A 22172-nucleotide genomic window follows, 5' to 3' on the forward strand; every position below is an offset into this window, starting at 1 on the left:
TGCACAGAGGCAGCTAGTCCGCCAAGGGAGAGGAAAGAACCGGACGTGCTGAGAGGACCTCAAACGAGAGCCCTGCCGCCCCAGGAAGAGACTAGAACGGCCTGCCAGCCGCCACGTCTGTGCTTCCGAGCCCTTGAGAGGCCTGGCTGCACTGCCTGGTCGTGGGTCCACACAGTCGCACAGCCAGTGAAGAGCCGTGTGCTGTGCTTTGGCTCCACAAGCCCCGGTAGCCATGTTGGGAGACAGTGTGGAACCCGTGGAGGCGGGCCTGGCGGAGCCCGGGGTGTCACACAGGAGCAGGCCTGGCTCCTCGCAGCGCAATGCATGTCGTCCACCCTTCCGACCTTCTGCTTCAAACGTCCAGAACCGTAGGCTTAGTAAGCCTTCCTCCGCAGGTAGCTTGCCTCGGGAATCTCGTTTAGATTCTCGCTGGGACTCCATCTCCAGTGCACAGTTTTCACCACACCGAGGCTTCCCGGGCGCCCTACCACGCTTCCTGTTGTCTCTTCTTATACTTCACCCGGTCGAGGGAGACAGCAGGGCAACAGATGACACATTTCTCCTGCCTTCATCTCGCTGGCTGGCACTGAATGCTGAGAAGCCTCTGAGTTTTTTGAAGGATGGCACAGTATAACGTGAGGATTGGCTTTGCGGTGGCAGCTTGGTTCAGTCTGCATTTGTTACTGGTTTTTCAGATCACCCGCAGGACAAGCCATGTGATTCCCAAAGTATGCACTCTGCCCGGATGAGAATCCGACCTTTGCGGTCACTGCTCTCTTCGCTCTCAGAAAGGCGAGCCTGCAGCAGCCATTGAGGGGCTGTGAGCGATGGGTGTGCAAGGACCTCTCGGTGTGATTCAAGGTGCAGAATAGGGCGAAATGTGGTTCCCTGAACCTCTCGGGAGCTAAGCACCCTAGACCTCTCACTCATTGATTCTGTCACACTGAGGAGAGGAGAAACTGAGCACTCCTGAGCTACTGCAGTTCAGCCCTCCTTTCAGAGTTGATTGCAGATGCTCTGTATGTGTAACAGAGCAGGCAGGTTTTGCACCCGGCACACCTGACTTGAATTCCAGTCAGGCCACTTCTGTGTCCCTGACTCGGTACTTCACCTCTTGAGGACCACGCCATGGCGGCCACACGAGTCCACAGCTCACTAGAACTGGCTCAGTCAGACAGCTGAGCCCTCCGCCCCTGTCAGTTCCTGCCCAGATTCCCCAGGCCTGCCGTTGAGACCCCCTGGCCTACTCTCTCCCCAGCCCCAGCGCTCTTGGCCACTGGTCCCATGGAGAGGAAAAGCACCGTAGTCCGTATGCAGCTGACGGAGGTCCTGTGAAGGAAGCACATCCAGTAAACCGCCGAGGATAGAAGGTGCCAGGCCTGAGAAAGCACCTCTTGGACCCCAAGGCAGGCCACGTCCGAGCTTGGCTGGTGCCTGCGCTTAGCGTGGCATCTCATCCTAGATGGAACAGAAGTGCTCTCAGGGCACCCGGAGCGTCAATTAGAGATAAGTGCTTTCGACTGGCTTCTCTGCGACCCTGCAGTCTGCGAGGACGCCAGCTGCTGGATGGCAGGGAGGAGGCAGTAGCTACACAGGCTCCCTGAGAGCCTGAAGCCCAGAGGCCACTCTGCTCGCCTCCACACCAGTGGGCCCAACACACGGGAGGGAGTGAAGTGTTAGAAGTGAAAAGGGAGGGAGGCGAGGAAGGACAGGGACAAGGAGTCCTGGCACACAGCAGGTTCTCTAAGCACACGTCACAAGTGTGCCTCTGATGCCATCGACGGGGTTGACTCGAGATGTGCACAGGCAAAGTGACCTTTCAGATAACAAGAGGGAGTCAGTCCTCAGAGGCCCAGCCCAGCGTGGCGCCTGGAAAAGTCCCACCTACATCGCTGAAGGACTCGTCCCACAGAGGAGTGAGCCCTCCCCCGCACCTCGTCGTTTCCTCAGCCCCTGCATTAGACAGAGGCCGGAAGCAAATTGACAGAAATCTGGAGGAAAGTACCTCAAGTGATTTAGGAGAATGGAAGGGCTGGCTTATGGGGCAGATTAGAGAAGCTAAATATGTATAGCTCGCCTAAGTGACAACTAAATGGGGCCCTTGATAAGTCTATAAATACTTGGAAGATGGACATGCCAAGGAGGAAAGGGAATTACTTAGCATGGCACGGTGGCGTATTGGCATAATGGGAGAATATTAAGAAAGGAAAGTGGAGGCTGAACATCAATAAAAAGCTTCCTGACAGGGGCCACTGGGAAGTTATACGCTGCAGGCCCAGGGAAGCAATGTCAGGCCGTGTCTCAGAGTCCTGGCCACAGAGCCAGCAAGGCAGGAGCAGGAGCCAGGCAGGTGACCTGCTACTTCCAGGAGCCATCAGATGGTCCAGAGTTCCTGGGCCTGGACCCCGTGAAGGTCGGTCAGACCGCAGCTCAGTACTGCGTCACTGCCAGAAAGACTGACGGCTCAGTGACCTCGTTTCCTGCAGGATAAAATCCCGTTCTCTGTACAGGTTACTGGGCCTTCACAGGTGCCAGCCGCCACCTCCACAGCCTCCCAGGACCTTCCCTGCAGGTCGCCAGACCTTTGCACTTACCTACCCTCCTTCCCACCTGTCAACCTTTGCTTGTTCTCCACGGCAGATCATGGTTCCCTCTCTGCGAAGACCTCCCTGCCTGCCCCTGCCCCTCGCAGGGTTAGGCAGACTCCTCTGGCCTCGAAGCTTCCTGTGCTGGCCTCTGGCACTCAGAACACTGTCCTGTCGTCCTTCCGTACTGTGGCTCTGAGGGTTGGCACTGTGGCCCGTTCGCCTGTCAGTCGCCAGGGTCTGACACTGAGCCTGGCCGAGCACAGTCAGGAATGAGGGTCTATACCCAGCACTCATTCTGGATCATTCCTTGGGCCCTGGGGACCTACTTAGGGAAAAGAACTTCCACATCCCGGTAGCTTCTTTGACTCATCCCTGCTCTTGGCCAGCACTTTGCATCGCCATTTACACAGCTCTTAAGAGGGAGCCCTCAGCCTGATGGCAGCGTGCCCTCCCCCTGGTTTAAATGTGAACGCTTTAATGGAAAGTGCTTTGGAGGGGCCCCATGAATTGTGGACAAAAATACTTCTTTTCTCTCCACAAAAGCATTTTGAATAAAAGTAAAAGAATCCTCCGCTGGTGCTTATGAATATTTTTAGGTCCATTTTACCCACGTCCCTGCAGGAGATCAGGGCGAATGGAGTGACAGTGAGAGGCAGGGAGACCTTGACCTCCACGTCAGGGTGGCGTCTTTGCCACAGGAGGCGCCCCGCACCACAGTGTGCGCTCTGGGCAAAATTCGAGATTTGGAATCCGTGGGGCTGCACGGCCTGCACCAGGGCTCCCTATTGCTAGGTGTCTGTGGGTGCGCCCAGCGAGGCTGCGCTGCTTTGCCGTGTGCCCCAGGGTGGACCTCGTGCCTGTTGAACTGCCGAGCAGCACAGCCCATGCGGGCAGCGCCTGCGGCTGCCTGGCATCCAGCCCTTCTCTCAGCGGGCACTCTCGAATTTAAGGCTGTGTCCTTAATGTTCTGGATCAATCCGCAGCTGCAGCATCATTGTCCTCCTTGGAAGGAGTTCATGGACTGAGGGGAGGGCAGGGTGTGCCCTCAAGGATTGGGCCTCTCTGTCTGCTGTGGTGGCCTTGAGACCTCGTCATTTCTCCACTGACATGGCTGTGGCATCTGACTCCTCACTGGCTCCAGGGCGTCGTTCCTGGAATCACCGGCTCCAGAACCTCATCCTTGCCTTTCTAAACGGTGGGCCTTGTCATCTCGCTTCTTCCTTAAACGTTCTTTGAAGGCTGCTCTGGATATTGCTTCCCAGACTCGCGACATACAGGCCTTGTGTAGCCCGGACCTGGCCGGCTCTTCTCCCTTCATCCCTCACTGTTCTCTGCTGCTCCAAAGCCTCCAAAGCCTCCTGTTGGGGGGTTATTCATTCCTTAAACATGCCCAGGTCTCCTGGGCCATCCTCATTTGATTTCCTCTTCTTGATATATCCTCTTTCCTATGTTAGACTATATGCTCTGTTTTTTTTTTTTTTTTTTTTTTTTTTTTGACTGAACATGAAACCCAGCAGGGGCTCCCTAACACTAAGCTGTATCTCTCCCCAACCCTTTTTTACTACTTATCTTGAGACCAGGTCCTACTAAGTTGTTGAGGCTGGCCTTGAATTTGTGATCCTCCTTCCTCAGCCTCCCGAGTCTCTGGGATAACAGGCATGCACACCATGCCTGGTTTATGTGTACCTTTTTAAAACTCAGCTCTCACCTGTTCTGGGCACAGGCTGGTCCTTTTAGACATAGCACTGGTGCCTCTACTGGTCTCTCTCAAGCTTGCACACATTTGCCGGTTCAGACACCCTCTGAGGCTGGTGAAGGTTCTAGAATGTGACTCTCTTAATCATGTAGGCAGCACCATGTCACTTGAATAAAAATTAGGGAAAAACAGTTGGGAGTGGAAAGCTATTCCACATCATACAGATTTTCTCACCCTTCCTACCCAAAAGAAATTTGGATGACATTTTTGACAAATGGTGCTTAATTTTGACATCAAATTGAAAAGTGTTCTTTTTGATGTTGGCAAAATAGGAGTGAGAAAGTGTTTCCCAAATAGTGCTGAGTGGCAAACCCTGTAGCATCCAGCCCCAGGTTTTCTGGTTTTATTTTAATGCAGCAAGCCGCTTTATGAGATCTGCAGCCACTTGAAATATGATTTACTACTCGTAAAAAGTTTCAAATGGATAATGAAGATTCAAGAATGAGGCTCACAGTGTAGTGTAGTCAATTTTGTTGCTTTGCTCTCCAGTACATCTCTGCCACTGAAATGAATTATTTATTATAATTTATTTCAACCCTGGAAAATAAAACTGTTTTCATTGTGATGTGTGCTGTAACATTCAGAATAGACACATTACACACAGTACTCTCAATTAATTAATCCTGAAGTTTCGGTCTAAGTTTATCTTCTTTCTTACAAGCGGGGAGACTGGCAGGTAATTCTTTCCCCAATAAACCATGATTAAAATGAATGTTTGGAGAACTAAGGGTAAAGTTGGTAATGGAGAAAACTGAAAGAACAGCAAAACTGGGTTGTGTTTTCCCTTAGATTTTACACTGGGTGAAGAGGTCTCAGCGTTCCAGGCTGTTCATCACTCTGAGTCAGGAGGAGGTGGCGGGTGCGGCCAGCGTCAGTGTGCAGCAGGCAGCGCGGGCAGGCCCAGGCCCCTGAGTACCCGGCAGGGGTGCCCAGGAGGGAGAAGCGCCTGCTTCTCAGGTCCGAGCAAGGCTGATACTGTGCAGTGGCCGTGCAGGCTGGGCCCGCAGGTGGCTCCAGGGGAGAACGGTGGACCACTGGTGGCAGTCTTGTTTCTTTAAAAAGAGAGGCTCACCTCACCTTGATTTTGTTTTGTTTTTGTTTATTTTCATTTGAAATGCTAAAAACGTCTACTGTGAGGCTGAAAAAGCACTGTAAGCATGTACGAGTGTGCTTAATATGTACAGATGGTTTTAAGTGTAACTTAAGACGGTGGAGCTCAGTTAATCCAGGCAGGACGGCATAACTAAATATATGCATATTTGTCCATGACATTCAGTTTTCATAACATCCCACTAAGTCACCCAGGTAGACAGCAGACAAAGAGAACAATTGATTCCTTCTCCCCAAAGATGACTAGAATCTAATTTGAGCAGGATCACATTTCAGTATCAGCTGTGCACGTGGCCTTGGGAACCGCACTTGGTGATGGCAGAAACCCCCTGACTTGCCAGCCCTGAAACCTGGAGGCTTTTCCTCTGTGATGGCATCAGACCTCCGACCAGGGCACAGAGCTCTGGGGAAACTGCTATGGACGGGGGACAGTTCTCCACTTCTTCAGGTCCTGCTGGCCACGTGTTGTGTGGTGTTGCTGTGAAGGCCAGTTTCCTGTGCCAGAGGACCCCAGAGACAGGCAGCTCTGAGAGCGGGCTCACTTCTCATTGGCTGCCCCTTAGAACACCACCACTTCATTGCCTCAGAACAAGGACACCCTAGCTTGGCCAGAGGTACAGACACGTACACGCCACGGATTTCAGATTGAAGCGCCTCCTCCTGCAGCACGCACCTCCTTTGTCCAGGCCCCGATCGTCCAGTCTGTTCTGCCTCCCACACACGCAAGGTCTAGCCCCAGAAAGGCTTTTAATTTGGTCTTTCACCTTTTCTTTGGTCTGTGTTTTTTGGTCTCTCTTTCCTCTACCTGAACCAGAGCCACCTTCTCAGCCCTTTGAACAAGGCAGATTACTCTGGCCATCTTCCGTTTCTCTGATCAACAGGCAGGAAGTTTTCAGTCAACTAAAACATCATGCAACTGTAGGCACAGCGTCTGGGCTGGGGAGGGGAGAGCTGCAGTGTCCGGCACATACTGAGACCCTGATCCCCATAGGAGCAGAGCCGACATCACCTCCTCGGGTTGTTTCATCCTTGTGGTACAGGTGGAAAGCAGAGGGAGGAGTTGTAATTTTTTTACCTTTTTCCAACTTTATGGAATATCTTTAGTCACATCATTCACCTTGAAAATTAGTAATGGGAAGTGTTCGCTTTACAGGGAATATATAACTCAGAAAAAATTAGCTTGTGTTTCCGTCAGCTATTTCACAGCTGTGACAAAATGACCCAACCAGCACAACTGTAAAGGAGGAAAGGTTTATTTGAGGTTTCAGAGGTCTTAGTCCATAGAAGGCCGACTCCATTCCCCAGGGCTCCAGGGGAGGCAGAACATGATGGCAGAAGAGTGTGGCAGAGGGAAGCAGCTCACATCATCAGGAAGCAGAGAGAGAGAGAGAGAGAGACTCCACTCTCCAGATATGAAATATATATACCCCAAAGCCACGCCCCAATTCCAATCTCCTCCAGCCACACCTTGCCACTTCAAATAATCCCTTCAGAATTAATTCACTGATTAGATTAAGACTCTTACAACCCAGTCATTTCTCCTCTGAGCCTTCCTGCATTGTCTCACGTGTAAGCTTTTGGGGGACAACTCACATCCAAACCATAACATTCTGCCCCTGGCCCCCAAAAGCTCATACTCATCTGACAATGCAAAAATATTCAGCCCATTTTCAAAAGTCCCTGAAATCTCAATAGTTTGGGGATTACTCAGAGTTCAAGCCCACTGAGGCTCAGGGAATCTTGCATTGTGAGCTTCTATAAAATTAAAAGCAATTTACAAATATCCAACATATAAAGATACTGAGTAAACATTTCCATTTACAAAAATAGGGGCATAGGAAGAAGGGATACGACCAAAGCAGCTTAATTTACTGATGTTTTCTGTGATGTTAAATTGCTGTGTTCGTGGGACTGTTGGTGGGAAATCATTTTTATAAAGATGTTCAGTGAACCATTTTCCAGAGACAGTCTATTAATTAAGTCTGATGCTCTTCACCTGGAGAGTCTGAAAATATGTTAACCGAATTTGTAAAAGCTTTAGGTGGGAGGCAGGAGGGTCTGCTGAGAACTCTCCAGCAACCACTGCCCTGGACTCTAATCGCAGGAATGGCAGCAGCTGCCTGGCTTATCGGCAGGCGGCACGGTGGCTGCACAGAGGGCCACCTGGCAACGCGTCCGTCAAAGTGGGAGAGTGAGCGCGCCCAGGAGGAGCCTTCATCGCACACCATCAGTGCCCCCAGAGGTCAGTGGGCTTCGGTCACCACGGGCCTCCAGCCTGAGGGTGGCAGGCGCAGACTAGCCCGAGGCCCACGTCCTGGGGGCTGCAGCTCCTCGAGCGAGCGCGTACGCTGCAGGAGCCTCAGACCCCTGTCTGTGAAGCAGGAGGTGGTGCTTTCTTCCCAGGGTTAGTCGAGGACTCGCGACAGCGTGTGCTCCTGCCCAGCAGCGCCCTGCGCCCTGCAGACTCCACAGATGACAGCTTTTATTATCAGTAGGTGGTGAAAAACTCTTCAGGCACAGCTGACTCTTAGGGAAGCGCTTGTCCTTAGAGAAGATGGCGTTTCTCTGCTCTTGGCCTTGGTAACCTGGAAGCCCCAGCGGAGGCTCTCCCTGGGAGCTACCCGCTCCGGAGCCAGCAAGACTTAGAGGCATTCTCGGCCCTGCACACAAGAGCCAGAGCCCCGGAAACAGGCGGCGAAGTGCTTTAGATTCTTCACGGTTTCAAGCTCCAGCGCGGATGGAGGCCAGGCGTCTCCCTCTTCTGGACAGCACCATGTCGGCCCTCCAGCGCTTCAGGCTGTAGCTTGACTCCTCATTCGTCCTTTCATCCTTTCACCTGTCCCTTTATGTCTTCGCCATTTCATTAGCAGCTATCCTTAAGCCTCTGATCTGTGCCAGGTGCCAGACTCGGCACGAGGGACACGGTGGGGAAGCTCCAGTGTCCCGGCCGCTGGTCTCTGCCCCACCATGCGGCCTTCTCTGTTCTGGTCTTCTGTCCCCCTGCCTCTGCTCCATCTCCACAGCCGTCCTCCTCTAGACCACCTGAGCCTCACCTTCCTGAGGAAGAGTTCGTGCCGGGGCAGGAAGGCCCAACCTCACTGCCTGCTCAAAGCACAGCTTCGCCGAGAAGGGAGAGCGTTGGGTCACTCTAACTGTGGACAGAGTGTGGCCTGGGGGGTTCAGGCAGGGAAGTCCACACGGTGGCCTTTGCTCCTCTCTTCATCTCCTGCTAGGCCGAGCAGGAGACGACCTGGGATGAGTAGACCTGTGCACAACATGCTTTGTTCTCCGTAGAAGACTGCAAGCTATCAGGTCTCTGTCATTCAGAGTCCACACTGTCACACAGGCAGACCAAACAGGGATGCTTTCTGGACGGCTTCCTGCAGCTCACAGTGAAGTCAGCTCATTGTGCGGAGGCCAGAGTCTCGCGGATCCACACCCAGCCAAGACAGCAGCCACAGGTCCCCCTGGATTAGACCAGAGGGGTCGCCAGTTACAGTACGCGAGCATCATAGTGAAGGCCTGCTGTGCGGCACGCTCAGCAAAGCATGCTGACTAGCTCCAAAGGAAGTCGGAGCTCACAGCAGACCCTCAGAGACGTTTCTAGGGTCCTCGTTTTATATGTGAGGCTGTAAAAGCTTATAGACTAGCCCAGTGCCGTGTGCTAAATGCTGGAGCCAGATTTGGGCTGAATCCTGAGCGCAAAGCCTGCGCCTGCCACACCCTGTTGGTCTCCATTCATGGAGAGGTTTCCTCAAGCTCCTGCCACAGCTCTGGAGGAGAAGGAGGCTCCCCAGGTGGTGTGCAGGGTGACCCTCTTGAACAGACCGAGTCACACAGCCCCCCTCGCCCACTGACTGCCCGTGCTTTGGCAGAACAGCTGCCTGGGATGACAGCACTGCAGAGCCGTGTGCTCTCGGACGTAGGCCCCAGGAAGTGTCCCAGCACTGGGCGGGTCTGAAGGGCCATCCCAGCCATCCAGCAGAAGACGGGGTAGTGCGCCCCAGCTCACGCGGCCTTTCCTGGACCCAGGACGGGGGCCTGCAGGTGGCTGGGCAGGGGCAGAGTTGCCCAGCGTGCTCCTCATTCCGTGTCCTCCTCCTCTCGTCCTCGGCCACTGAGGTCTGCCACGGGGACTGCGCACCACCTCAGAGGGTTCTTCCATGTGGGGAGATGAGAGAACCCAGGTCCCAGAGGAACTCACCCCATCAGTTGGGCCATTTTCCCCCATAACCCTACTCGGGGATTATTAGAAAAATAATTCTGGAAATGGGCTGCCACTTCAATGCCATTCAAGCAGATTGCTTGCTACTTTACATATTGCCAGAAAAGTAAAAAAGGGAAAAAATCATCCATTTTAGCCAACTTTATTTTTAGAAAAGTATTTTATTCAAACATCCCCTTACTTATTACAGACATAAATACGTGCATTCAGACAAATGAATACACAGGAGACCCGTATAAAGTAATTGGCACATCACTTCAGGATGCTTTGTCAGTTACTGGAGGAATTTGGTGCCTCCAACTTTAATCTTCTCCATTAAAATATCCATTCTGCCTTCAGATTGTGAAGCCCATAATATTTTAGACCGTCTCCATGGATCTGTTAGTTTTGCTTGTCAATTTAATTTGTGGCTCGGTGACTTTGGTGGTTGTCAGCTTGTGCACGGAAACATGGGATCTGCGAATGCTGTTCGGCGTGGCGGCTCAGGTTCAGCCTCACTCCAGGAGACTGGACACGCAGCCGTCCGTCCGCTCCGGACGTGAGCCTCCTGATGACGGCGGTGGCACCATGTGGCTGGTGGACCTGGAGGGCTGCAGGTGCTCGTGAGGTGGCCAATCACACTGTTCGCGCCTGGGGCACTTTGTATCCACACCGTTGTTTCGTTCGGTGCCCGGCTTCCTGTGTCCGATCACTGCTCCCTCTTTAGAGTTCGTGAAGCGGAGACACAGGGAGAGAGTCGGGAACTTGGCAGAGATCACAGAGGGGACTGGACTGCAGAAGTGCCAAGGTCAGAAGCCAGCATTTCAGAGGAAGCCAAGTCACCAGAGCCCAGTTGGGGTAGTATGCGTGGTTGTCTGCCACCTAATTGCCAATTTCCCTGCCCCCTTGGGAGAAAGAGATCTGGAGCTGTGGGAACAGCAGGCCGGGGGAGATGGACTTGGGGAAGCAGGGCGTGTCCTCAGCTCCACCTGATGCCTGCACTGTCCTGCAGCCTGTCCCGGCCACCTCCTGCATCTCACCTGCACAGGGCACGCTCTGCGCTCTCCGCGTCTGGGGGAGCCTTTCCTACCTGCAATCTGGGTGAAGCGCGCTCCTCACACGGTCTTCCAGCCTGACTGCGGGTCGCACTTCTGGCTTGCTGTCCCCTCCCATCCCATGAGCCCCTCCATCGCAGAAGCCATCGTGCTCACTCAGCCCTCGGACTTTTCTCTCTGCCTAGACACATTGATGGTGGACTCCTTAAAGGCCGCCTCCGCCCTGGAGTCCCCGACTTCTCCTCAAGGACGCAGAGGCGGCCCTCGCCCTCCCGGGCCACAGCCCTTTCCCGGGTCCTGCTTCCTATCACCGCTCTCTGGGTGGTCTTCCCACGTGCAGAGCTCTCTGACCCCCGTGTGTCTCACAGACTTCGCACTGAAGAGTGGATGAGTGTGTGCGCACAGGAGAAGCGGTGAGTGCGTGCGTGCTCCGAATGAAGGATGACTGAGGCGCCTTTGACCATCTGAGCCATCTGGAAACATGGCATTCCAAGGTCAGGTGGAATGTGTCCCATTCCACTGTCCCAGTGAGCTATGGGAAGACGTCACCCCTCCCTGACATGACCCCTCAGGTGAAATGAGAGGTGAGCTGGGCCTCTGTATCAGGGTCCAGAGGCAGAGACCGGCCCTCTTGGCTCTGTGGCTCTGACTTCTGCCCGTCCAGAAGGCTCTCACTACGGCTTTCGTGGTGGGGACTTGTGCTCACAGGTGGGGGTCTCGCCCAGAGTTCACACAGGCAGCCGCACTCAGGAAGTGCCCTCGTGGCTCTAGCAAGATGAGCACATAAAGGCCTGGGTTCAGGGGAGCTCTGGCCAATCCTGTGGGCCTCTGTCTCTAGATGATGTCTGTCCTCATGAACACCATTGTCTTCGAAGACTGTCGGAACCAGTGGTCGGTGTCCAGGCCTCTCCTGGGGCTCATCCTGCTCAACGAGAAGGTGAGTAGGGGTGGGGAAGCCATTCTCCAGGCCCAGCTGTGACAGTGAGGGACGGGAGCCACCTGAGGGAGCTAGGACCCTGATAGCTCCTAGGAAGGCCTCTGTCCCCAGGAGGTCCTTCCCCAGAGGCCTCGAGACTGGCTCTCCCAGCCCAGGCACCCCCTGCATGAAGCGAAGTGGGTGGTTTGCCCAGGAGTGTTTTAGGGTCGCCCTCCCTTCCCTCTCCCACCCCAGGGGAATTCTGAGCATCAGCCCCTTTGCCTCCTCAGTGGCTTCCTTTTATACCTGGGGTCCCAGTGCCCTAGGTGGTGGCAGCAGCCCTTCAAAGATTCACTGGGCGAGCCAGCGCCCTTCATGGGGGAGCGCAGCCTGCAGGTTCTGAAGCGCCAACTCGGGGGCGCCTCCCAGCCTCTCCAGCTTGCCCCTGACCCCACCGGCTCCCAGCAGTCAGTGGGAGCAGTACGTTACTGCTCGGGAGAATGAATTGTCCGCACGATAAGGTAGTACTGGGGAAAAGGACCGAGAGATTAGAGGCAGCCGCACACATTAAAATTCAAACAAAATCCCAGCCTTGGAAGGAAACTAATAGAAGAAGAAAATATATCAAAAAGAGCAGAGCTGTGCCATCACTCACCTGTGCTGAAGCAGCCAATTTTAGCCACATTCAATAGCACTGTCATTCATCTTCCCTCGGTGTGATTGTGATTTAAATCCAGGCTCTATAAAAGAGAGCAGTTCTTTTAAAATGATTGAGAGGGAATAAGGGCAAATTCAGTGTTTAGAAAAAGCTTATGACATCACAATATTATACTTTACTGATGGAGGCAATATTTCATGGTTTGGGATGAAAAACTAATAATTTTCTATTTGGTGTGAGTCACTGCATCATTATAAGAGGGAAAAATAAGTCGTTTTGTGCATTCCCGATCTTGTTCAGGAAGACACCGTGGTTTAAGTGTGATGCCTCTGATATATAGTATTTAAGTATTAGTCTGACTACATATTAATTATGTGTGTTTTTGATGTGAGCTGTTTTAATGTATGATGGAAATTAAATATCATGCTGCTTGGGCTTGGAAGGATAAACACACGACTGGCAAAACGTAGTCTTTGTGCTGAAATTATGCTGTTTGCAGTGATTAGGAGCTGTGCTCAGCCTCCGAGCTGTTAGTACAAAAGCCGACAGACCCCAGCAGAGAAGAAGGGGCTGGGTAGTTATTTGTGAGTAGGTGAGACAGATTTTTTTCCTTAGTGCCAGTGATCTCCCCAGAGCTAAGCAAAGCCCTCCTGTCCCCTGCCTCAGCAGAGCAAGCCCAGGACAGACTTGGCATTTGACCCGAGGCATTTGACAGGTGACTCACTGAAAACCAGGAAGATGGCGAGGCCTGAGGGAAACTTTCCCTTGGCCCTGCCTTCAAGCACCCGGAGGGCTCCCCGGTCCTGCAGCTAAGTTCTTCCCTTGGCCTGGGGCCCTTCCTTTCAGCCTTTCTGTGATACTTGGAGATGAGCTGGGGAAGACGTGGATCAGTCCCCCCAGAGGGGTCAAGGACTCAGCCTCAGCAATGACTGTGGAACAGAGGACCGCAGAGTTTGATGCTGTTTATGTGCTGGGGATTGCCCCATGGGCTCACGGCCAGGCAGGCCTCTGCCACTGATCACATCCCGGCCCCACAGCAGATGTAGCGATGGTTATGAGAAGGGACATAGGATCCACACCTGGAAGTGTCTGCGCTGAGGCGGAGGTTTTCTCCAAGGGTCTAGATTTTCATACAGACTTAGACAAAACTCCCAGCTGAGCGGGCCCTGCGTGGATCCGAGTGGCCCTGGCCGTCCTACACGACTTGGGGTGGGAGACCTGACGCTCTTCTGTCCTCAACAGCATTTCAGTGAACTCCGAGCAAGTCTGATAAACAGCCTGCCTCTCCCCAAGCAGGAAGTCCTTGCCCAGTGCTTCAGGACCCTGATGGAAGGAGTGGAGCAGAACCTGTCCATCAAGAACAGAGACAGGTGAGCGTGCGTGGCCCCGCAGGGCACCTCGGGGAGGCAGACACTGCAGGTTCATTGAAAACGAGACTGCTTGACCCGGCCTGCGGGTCCACGGGTCGTCTGTTTCCCTGGTGATCCCAGAGGCAGCTCAGTTCCATCCAGTACACAGGACTGCCCTTTGCTTTCTTCCAAAGTGCTGGGCACCGGAGAGAGATGCAGACGTGAATAAAATGCAGGTTTTGCCTTTAAGTAGTTGATAACCCAACAGGAGAGACGAGGAATTCCTGTAATTGGGAAGGTCAAAAGAAGGAGGCCCAGAGCTTCCAGGAGGATCAGAAAGGTCTTGAGGGCTGACGCAGACTCCAGTTAGAAGCTACCCCTGCCCCTCGCAGGCTGCCTGGCACAGGCCAGTAACTCCCCCGCTCCTCGGTTTCTTCAGCAGTAAAATGGAGCCAGTGACCATCGACGGTGGTGTTCAAGTGACAGGATAGAGTAACGCGTGGCGCGTGGGCATGTACCTGCAGGAAGTGTTAGTTCCCCTCTGCCTGTCCTTCAGGGGCCGCGGGCATGGCCATTGCTAGTGATCTCTAACTAAGAGGCTTTGAGCACTCGGTCATTCATTCACGTAGCTCCCCGAGCCTCCTGTGGGCAGGCACGGGGGCGCCTGTGGTCCGCCAGTTGCTCCTGGGCTGGCATTCTGGGGGAGGAGACGCACTCGGGGGAGCTGCCCGTGCCAGCCTCCACATGGGCACTGGGACGCCGGTCACTAGTCCTCCATCAGCAGTGTACTCTGGCCACCAGGCCAGGTCGGGTGGGCGTGCAGACCTGTCCTTGACCTTCCGTTGAACAGCCTCAGAAGCCCGCAGAGCAGATGGAAGTAGGAAAGGCTGGGCCTGGGCCAGGAGCTCGGAGTAGCCCCCTGAGCTGCTCCCTGGGCAGCCGGGCAGCCCCGGTTTCGAGAGCAGTGGCAGCAGGGACTGTTTTCCTGTACCTGCCGCTGTGTTGAGGTCTGCGGGCGTCGTCTCAGTCGGCTCGCTCAGTTCCCGGTCTTGCAGTCCCCTAAAGTAGCCACTCGTGTTGGCACCAAGTATTCACCCAGCTGGCGAGTGGGGGAGCCAGGGTTTGCACCCAGCCAGTCAGCCCAGCGCCCCCTCTTTGTCAACCTCTGCGTTCGATTTCCCTTGTAAACTGGTCTCCCACCTGCCTTTGAAAAGATGTGTGATCGAGGTCGTGTGTAAGCTCAGTCCAGCTCCTGGCCCCTAAACTTCCGTTCTTTTCTTTTTATTCCTCCCCTTATGGACTTTTTCAACAAACGTTTTGAACGCAGAACCACAAATGCTCCCGCACAGAGCCCCAGCCATCAGTGGGTTTGGTGGTGACCCTTGTTTCCCAGTGGGAAAATGGCAGGTGCTGCTGGTGGGACAGAGATGGCCGGAGTGGGGAGCCCAGCAAAGTCCTGACCCTGCGCCGGCCTTTGGTCCAGAGGTACACACCAGCTCTGACTGTGGCTGCTTCTCTCTGCAGGTTCACCCAGAACCTCTCGGTCTTCAGAAGAGACATGGCGGAGGCCCTGCGCTGCCATGGGCTCATGGAGCCATGCGGTCTGGACATGATGAGCTGACCCGCGTCCTGCTGGGCGCCGAGCAGCCTCCGCCAGGACAGCCACCGCCGGCTAGCCCAGGGGACTCTGCTCTGCAGATGGCAGCGCCCTGCCATTTTATAAGTCTGGCCTAATGACAAGAGTTTGTAACGGTACACAAGCTATGTACCGCAGTCCTTGCTCCGGCAGCAGAAACGTGTTTCAGTCTTTCTGCCAGAGTGTTCTCTCGGTTCCCACAATGCCCCACGAGGGTGCAGAAGCCATGTTTAACCAAAGAACCTAGTAAACCAGCTCTGCCTAAGCTGTGCTCGTGGCGGCTCTGCGATCAAGGCCTCGGTGTGTTGGCCACGCAGACCTCAGTGTGAACCCTGGGTTGAGACAGATGCCATTTGACCTGTGAAACTAGTGGTTGGCTCTGCATTTGCAAGAAGCCATGTTGTGGACTCTGGGCTGTGGGGGTTTGGAAGGAGCCTGGGAGCAGCGCAGAGCCTCCCCGGGAGTGAGCAGGCTCTGCCTCCGCAGCCTCTGAGAGACACTGACGTACAGGCGGCATGTCTGTCCCTGGCTTGACTGAGTGCTCATCTGCAGTTGAGCCGTGCCATTGCTGCCGCAGAGAGCTCTTCAGAGGGAGTCCGGTAGCCAGTAGGCAGTTCCGGGCCCACCGGCACCCAGTCCTCCTGGCTCTGTTCAGTTCTAAGCGAAGCTCAAGGTGACTAAGATATAACATGAGAGCAGCTCCACCCTCTCGGGCCACCCAGATCAGTTCCAGGTGCTAAAGCCCAGGTTTCGGGGTGAGGAGCACCTACTTCCATCTCCCCGCACAGACTCGCCCTGTTGCTGGGACCAGGAAGTGACGGGGGCCTGGCGAGCCCCCTGCGTGTGCAGCTGGGCTGTTGACCTGAGCTCGCCACCATCAGACGGCTCCCGTGTCTCCCTGCTCTGTTCGCGGCTCAGGCTTCTAATACATGTGGTGCCCTTTATTTCTGACAAGGCAGGAAAGGTCGGCCTCACTGGTGAACATGCAGTAAACCCACAGCTCCCGCGTGGTCCCGTTTCTCAGACCAGTGTTTCTCAAAGCCTTTCTTGATAGCTGAGTTTTGCAACAGGCCTGTCACGTACAAGCACAGTCATCCAGGTTTATCTCGCAGTGTTTGTCTTCCTGTGGGGGAACTTGGGAGACTTACCGTGGGAGGCCTTCTGGTGTTTGATGGTAAGGAAGGCGGGCCTTACTGTGTTCCATAAGGAAATGCAGTTTTCCTTGCGAAGGCAGATTCGGAACTCTACACAACGTCAGTGGTCAAGAGAAATGTGACAAGAATTCCTGTTCTTGGGGGCTATAACTGCACTCATCCCACAGAAACGCACCCACGAAGGCTTATCTATCCTGTTCAGCACTGTTTTCTTTACAAATGTCTGGGATCTAAAAGCACTCTATTGTTTGCATTAAAATGTTCACAAGAAAATGACAGTGTGCACCCGCTTCTCTTTGCCATACCACCAGAGGTCACCTGGGGGTTTCGCGGCAGCCAAGCAAGGCTGTCAGGCTTGGCCGTGGAGGGCTGCTCCCACCGCCGACGTCAGCAGGGCCTGGGCCTGGGCTGGGGGACGCGCTCGGGAGCCAGAGCACCCAGCCTGCCCTGACAGCACCTCCCTCGGCCTCATCACAGCCCCGTAAAGGTGGTGGCATTGGCCCCACTGTGCAGACTCAGAAGCTAGGTTCAAAGATGGTTTGTAGGTCACGTAAGTCACACAGGCAGCTCTGCACCCAGAGTGCCTCACCTTAGAGGCATCCCTGGCCGCCTCCAATGGCCAGTGAAACTGCTTAACATTTAGGCCCATTTCCACTTGTCTTTCAGAATCCTGTTGTTACATAACAGATCACTCCAGAACTTAGTGGCTTGAAGTCATTTTTATTATCTCTCAGCTCCTGCAAGTCAAGAACCAGTGGTTGGGTCCCCTGGATCGGGGTCTCCTGGGGCTGCACGGGGCTGTCACCTGTTAGCCGGAGCCAGGTCCTCAAGGGCAGCTCCCAGCGTGGCATCGCGCTTCTCAGAGGAGCTGGCAAGAGCGCCACCAGCTGCAAGTTGGCCTAGTCGTGTGACAGACCCCGGCACTTGCCATGTCCTGACCCTGTGAGGACATCACTGAGCTCAGCCAGGCCCGGGGGAGGACTCACAAAGGCAGCGGGAACCTACAGCTGGGAATGACCTGTTCGGAGCTGTCTGCCACAGCTCGTGCCCACCCTTTGCCACACAGGTGGAGTTTTAGCCACAGGTTTGTCCCTTAAAACTGGGAAGGAATTTCGATGTTCCCTAGAGGGCTACGTTCCATTGTGATCCTAAGGGAGAAAGGGGAGTGGTGTGAGGATCACGTTTATCCTGCAGCCATGAGAAGCTGGTCTGGGCTGTGCCCGCAAGCCTGGAGAGTCTGCCTTGGGGGCAGAGACCTACGGACCCGTGTGGGAGCCGTCTCTGTAGGGACATTCCAGCCCAAGATTAAAGCAAGCTCACAAGGACACAGCCAGTGGTCTAAACACGTGCAGCGTGACTGACGTCCTCACGCAGCAGCAGGGAGAGCAGCGCTCAGTCCTGCGCAGAACCCACGTCCTCCAGTCACGCAGCCAGCTCTGGGGGTGCTGGGGCACACAGATGTGCTGCGGGGACCGGGCAGAACTTGGGGGCTAGCCTGTGCTCCAGGACGAAGCCAGGTGAAGGGTCTCGACCTGGCCCCATTTCTGCCTTCCACGCAGACTTCAGCACCTGACCGTGTTCTCCACGTCACTATTTTGCTGTGCTGTGCCCTCCAGCCAGGCACCTTCTAAGATGGGAGGTAGGAGCATAGGGTCCTTGCACTGCATAGTGACCTGCATGGCCCAGAAGAGCTGTCTTGGCCCACCGGACCCCCATCCCCTGGCCCTGACTGCTTAGGTGCACCATGGGGCTCAGGGAGTGGGACCCCTTTCCAAATGTTTCTCATTTAATGCTTCCCAATAAGAATGTCCAGTATTATCCCCATTTTAGAGATGAGAAAACTGAGACTAACAGACTGACCCAAGACTACAAGGATTAGAAAGAAAATGGACAAGCCAGGATTCAAAGTCAGGACCTCCTGACCCAGAAACTCGTGTTCCTTTTCTCCTCTAATCTCTTGAGCGAGGTCCTTCACAACTGGGCTTGCAGGACAGTTGGGTGGCAGAGGTACACCTGCCCCCTGAGGAGAGGAGACAGGGCACTGTCACAGAAAGGCCCGTCCAGTCCCTGGGCCCTTTGTGTTGTGTCTGTGGGTGCGGCCAACGATTCAACCTCCTCCCTGAACTTTATAAAATCGTTCCTGAGACTTCTTAATGTTTTATTGAGGTGCAAGTTTACGATGACAGCAAACCTTTCCAACTACAGCCAGAGTAACCTGCCTCCTTGGCATATTAAAAAATAATGTTAGTGTCGGTTTTTACGTCCCGTAGTTTGGATTGCTGATAAGAGCGCTTCCTTGACAAGATTCTTTTTGAGGTTTACAGAAAGCGTAATAAAATATGTAAGTTACATTTCCACAAACAAAAGCTATAACATAAGTTATTTATAAGCGTGAGATACAAACAGTATCACAATAAATAAACCATAAAGGGTACCTGCAACATCCATCTTAATGTAATTTGCCCAACAACAGTGTTGAAACGAAGTCAAATTTAGTAGAGAAATCTGTCAGGGAGGAAGGAGAGTCGTACAGCACAAAATGGGAAAAACGGCCCATGGTGGGGGAGGAAACGGAGGGAGATCAAGCTGGAGGTCCCCAGAAGGGGAAGGCCACGCACACACTTGTCTCCAGGGACGACCTAGTCCCCAGCACGCTGCACTGTGTGGCCACTGGAATGCCCTCTGTGCCCTCAGCAGCCCCACGTGGGGGAGGGGTCCCTGCCCTGCACCCTGTCTAACCCCAGCCTCCTTGCCAGGCATGGTCCCCTCGGAGCCAGAGCTGGGTAGACCCAGTCCAGGGACCTGGAAATCATCCTGGGCTCATTCAGTCACCCAGACAGAGAAGCCAGTGAACCAGGCCCCGTCTCCGCCCTCAGAGCCAGCACGCAGGACACCAGCGAGCTCAGGGCTGACGGTGGAGCTAAACAGGGAGGGAGGTGGACGGGGGATGCTTGGCTTTGGAGGACCAGCAGAGAGGTGACGGCTGGCCAGAGTCTCGCCCAAGGGTACACAGGCACCAGCCTCGGTAAGAGCCAAAATGAGCACACACATTCCTCCACCCAAATCTGACCCCTTCTCCTTCCGACTCATCCGCCCTGGCCGCGTGCAGTGCCATTTGACAAACTCAACAGACTTGATGGTGACCCTGCAGTGGGCCAGGCCCTGGACCCAGCCCCAGGACACGGAGTTGAGTGCCACCACACCCTTCTGCTCTAAGGAACTCCCAAGCCAGCAGGGGAGCTGAAGGGAACCCCAGATGGCCAGCCCTCACCCACTCCTGGGCTCCTGTACCACCTCCCCACCGTGCCGGGACTTAGAAGCTTTACCACCTCCTCCAGAGTAGAAATGGGGTGAGGCAAAGGGAGTCCAGACAGTCCTGGGTTCAAATCCCAGCTCCACCCTTCACTTCCCTAAGACAATCATCCGTGAAGCCTCATGACTTGCCCTGGGAGTTCCAAGCAGCACCCAGCACCTGGTGGCTTGTCCCTCCCTCGGGCTGGCACACTGAGTCCTTGAGAACTCCTCAGGAGGCAGCCAGCGACGGCAGGACAGGCTCGCTGCACTGTCCCACATCAGCAAGGGAAACGGAGCCCCCAGGCTGGGACACGGTCCAGGACATTCCAGAGGCGCTCCATAAACAAGCATTTGGAGAGTGAATGGACGAGTGGGTGAATGGATTTGGGCAGGTGTCCTCAGAGCCTCCATCGTGACCCCTGGAGGCCCGCAGGCCTCCCACCTAGGCTGCGTGGACGTGACCTGTGTGCTGGTGTCTCATCAGTCTTTCAGAGTGGACCACCAAACGCACTAATCTAATCTCTACCCCACTTCACAGACAGGGCAGTTGAATCCCAGTTCACACACAAGCCAGTGCCGGAGTTAACCTGGAGAAATCTGGGCCTCCCACATCCCAGTTCATTGGCCAATTGGAAATTCCAGCACCCTGCCTCTCCTACATGATTCCCAGGAAGGCCTCCACCAGCTTCCCCCAAGGGGCCTAGCAGCAGGTGTGCTGTGGCCTAGAAGCTTCTGCATCCTCAGCAGCCCTTGCCCCGGTTCCCCCAGTTCTTGGGATTTGATTTTCCAAGCTCTCTTTCAGTGTGTGTTTCTCATCGTTCAGTTGATAGCAGAGACATGGGGCAGCAAATAAGCACAATATCAGAGACACCAAATATATGTCAAAACTTTTTTTTTCTGGTACTGGTAATTAAATACAACCGTGCTCACCACTGAGCTACATTCCCAGCCCCTCCCTGCAGCCCTTTTTTTCTTTTGAGGTTCTCGCTAAGTTGCTGAGGCTGGCTTTGAACTCCCGATCCTCCTGCCTTAGCCTCCTGAGTCTCTGGGATTATAGCATGCGCCACTATGCTGGCATATCATATCAAAACTTATTTGGTCAAGCCAGTGCTCACAGGAAAATGTATAGCTTTTGATGCATTTATTTTTAAAAAGAAAGAAAAATGGCAACATAAATTTTCACTTCAAAGAAAGAAGAAATTAATTTGAAAAAAATTAAACACTCAGGAGAGATGACACAACATAGATAATGAAATCAAGGGCATTTTTAAGGACCAATAAGATAAGCCATGGCTTTAGCAAGGTGATCAAGAGAAGGCTCAAACACAACTCCGAATGAAAAGCAGAGGGTGTTAGTACAGTCACGCGAGAGTTTCAAATTACGCGAGACTTCCAAGTGTCAGAAGAATAAATTTGAAAACTAGGATGAGATGGACAATATTCTAGGCACTGGTTTCCAGACTTGAGCAGGCATCAGAAGCACCTGGAGGACTTGTTAAACAGAGGTTGCTGAGACCTGCCCCAGAGTTTCTGATTCCCTGGGCCTGGGCTGGCATCCAGGAAGGTGCATGTCTGAGAAACTTTCGGGGGGTGCAGAACTCACTTCAAGAAGCACTGGCCTAAGCCAGTTGTGCTGGCGCACGCCTGTGATCCCAACATCTTGGAAGACTGAGACAGGAGGATCATGGGTTCAAAGCCAGCTTCAGCAGAAGGAGGGTACTAAGCAATGCAGTGAGACCCTGACTCTAAATAAAATACAAACTAGGGCTGAGAATGTGGCTCAGTGGTCGAGTGTCCCTGAGTTCAGTTCCTGGTACCTCCCCACACACACACACACAAATAGAAGAGCCACTGACCTAGACCTCTGCCTTCCCCAACTTATTGACCTTCCTGAGCCACCAAACTGCTGCTTCTGTTTGCCATGGAAATGAGATTTGTGATCAGTGGCCCAAAGGTCCTGTGGTCGGATGACTGAGGGACAAGGGGCCTCAGGAAGCTGAGACCCAATCAGTGAGCCCTGACCCACGCCGGGCACTGGGCTCAGGGCTTTTACCCACACCAGCTCACTTCCTCCACGAGGTTGGGACTGCTTCTCTACTAGACAGGCACAAAGACGACATGACTTCTGCGTCCCCGGCTGGCAAACTGCCGTGGGAACCAACTGCTTAATCAGGGGCCCATCCTTCTCCTTAATTCTGTGCCACGGGCCTCTTGGGGGTGGGCCTCATGATCCTGTTTTAACAGGGCCTGGAAGTGGCAAGAGCAGGGCCTGGCAGCTGGGAGGGACATGGGGCCGGTGAGGTGCCAGCTCCAGCCCCACGTGGGCCCGTAGCAAACTCTGAGCCTCAGCTCCCTCCCCAACCAAACACTGGGTCCGTGGAATTTGCTGGTTAATTTAATAAATAAAAAACAACTGGCTGCACAGGCCCCTTCCTCACAGGGCTGTTGCGAA

The 22172-nt window shown here is 54.0% G+C and overlaps 1 protein-coding gene across 4 annotated transcripts in view; it reads left to right on the plus strand.

The window, feature by feature from the left end:
* Ranbp17 (RAN binding protein 17) overlaps window positions 1-16686 on the plus strand; it is a 278012-nt gene extending 261326 nt beyond the window's left edge. For all 4 annotated transcript variants that reach the window (XM_047555336.1, XM_047555337.1, XM_047555338.1 and 1 more), the window contains 3 exons: window positions 11552-11650; window positions 13530-13657; window positions 15161-16686. In XM_047555336.1, coding sequence (XP_047411292.1) covers window positions 11552-11650; window positions 13530-13657; window positions 15161-15257 — 324 coding nt within the window. In that variant the 3' untranslated portion in view covers window positions 15258-16686. The remainder of the gene's footprint in view (window positions 1-11551; window positions 11651-13529; window positions 13658-15160) is intronic.
* Window positions 16687-22172: the final 5486 nt, after the last annotated feature.

Source organism: Sciurus carolinensis, chromosome 6 (genome assembly GCF_902686445.1).
Source record: "Sciurus carolinensis chromosome 6, mSciCar1.2, whole genome shotgun sequence".
Lineage (NCBI taxonomy): Eukaryota > Metazoa > Chordata > Mammalia > Rodentia > Sciuridae > Sciurus > Sciurus carolinensis.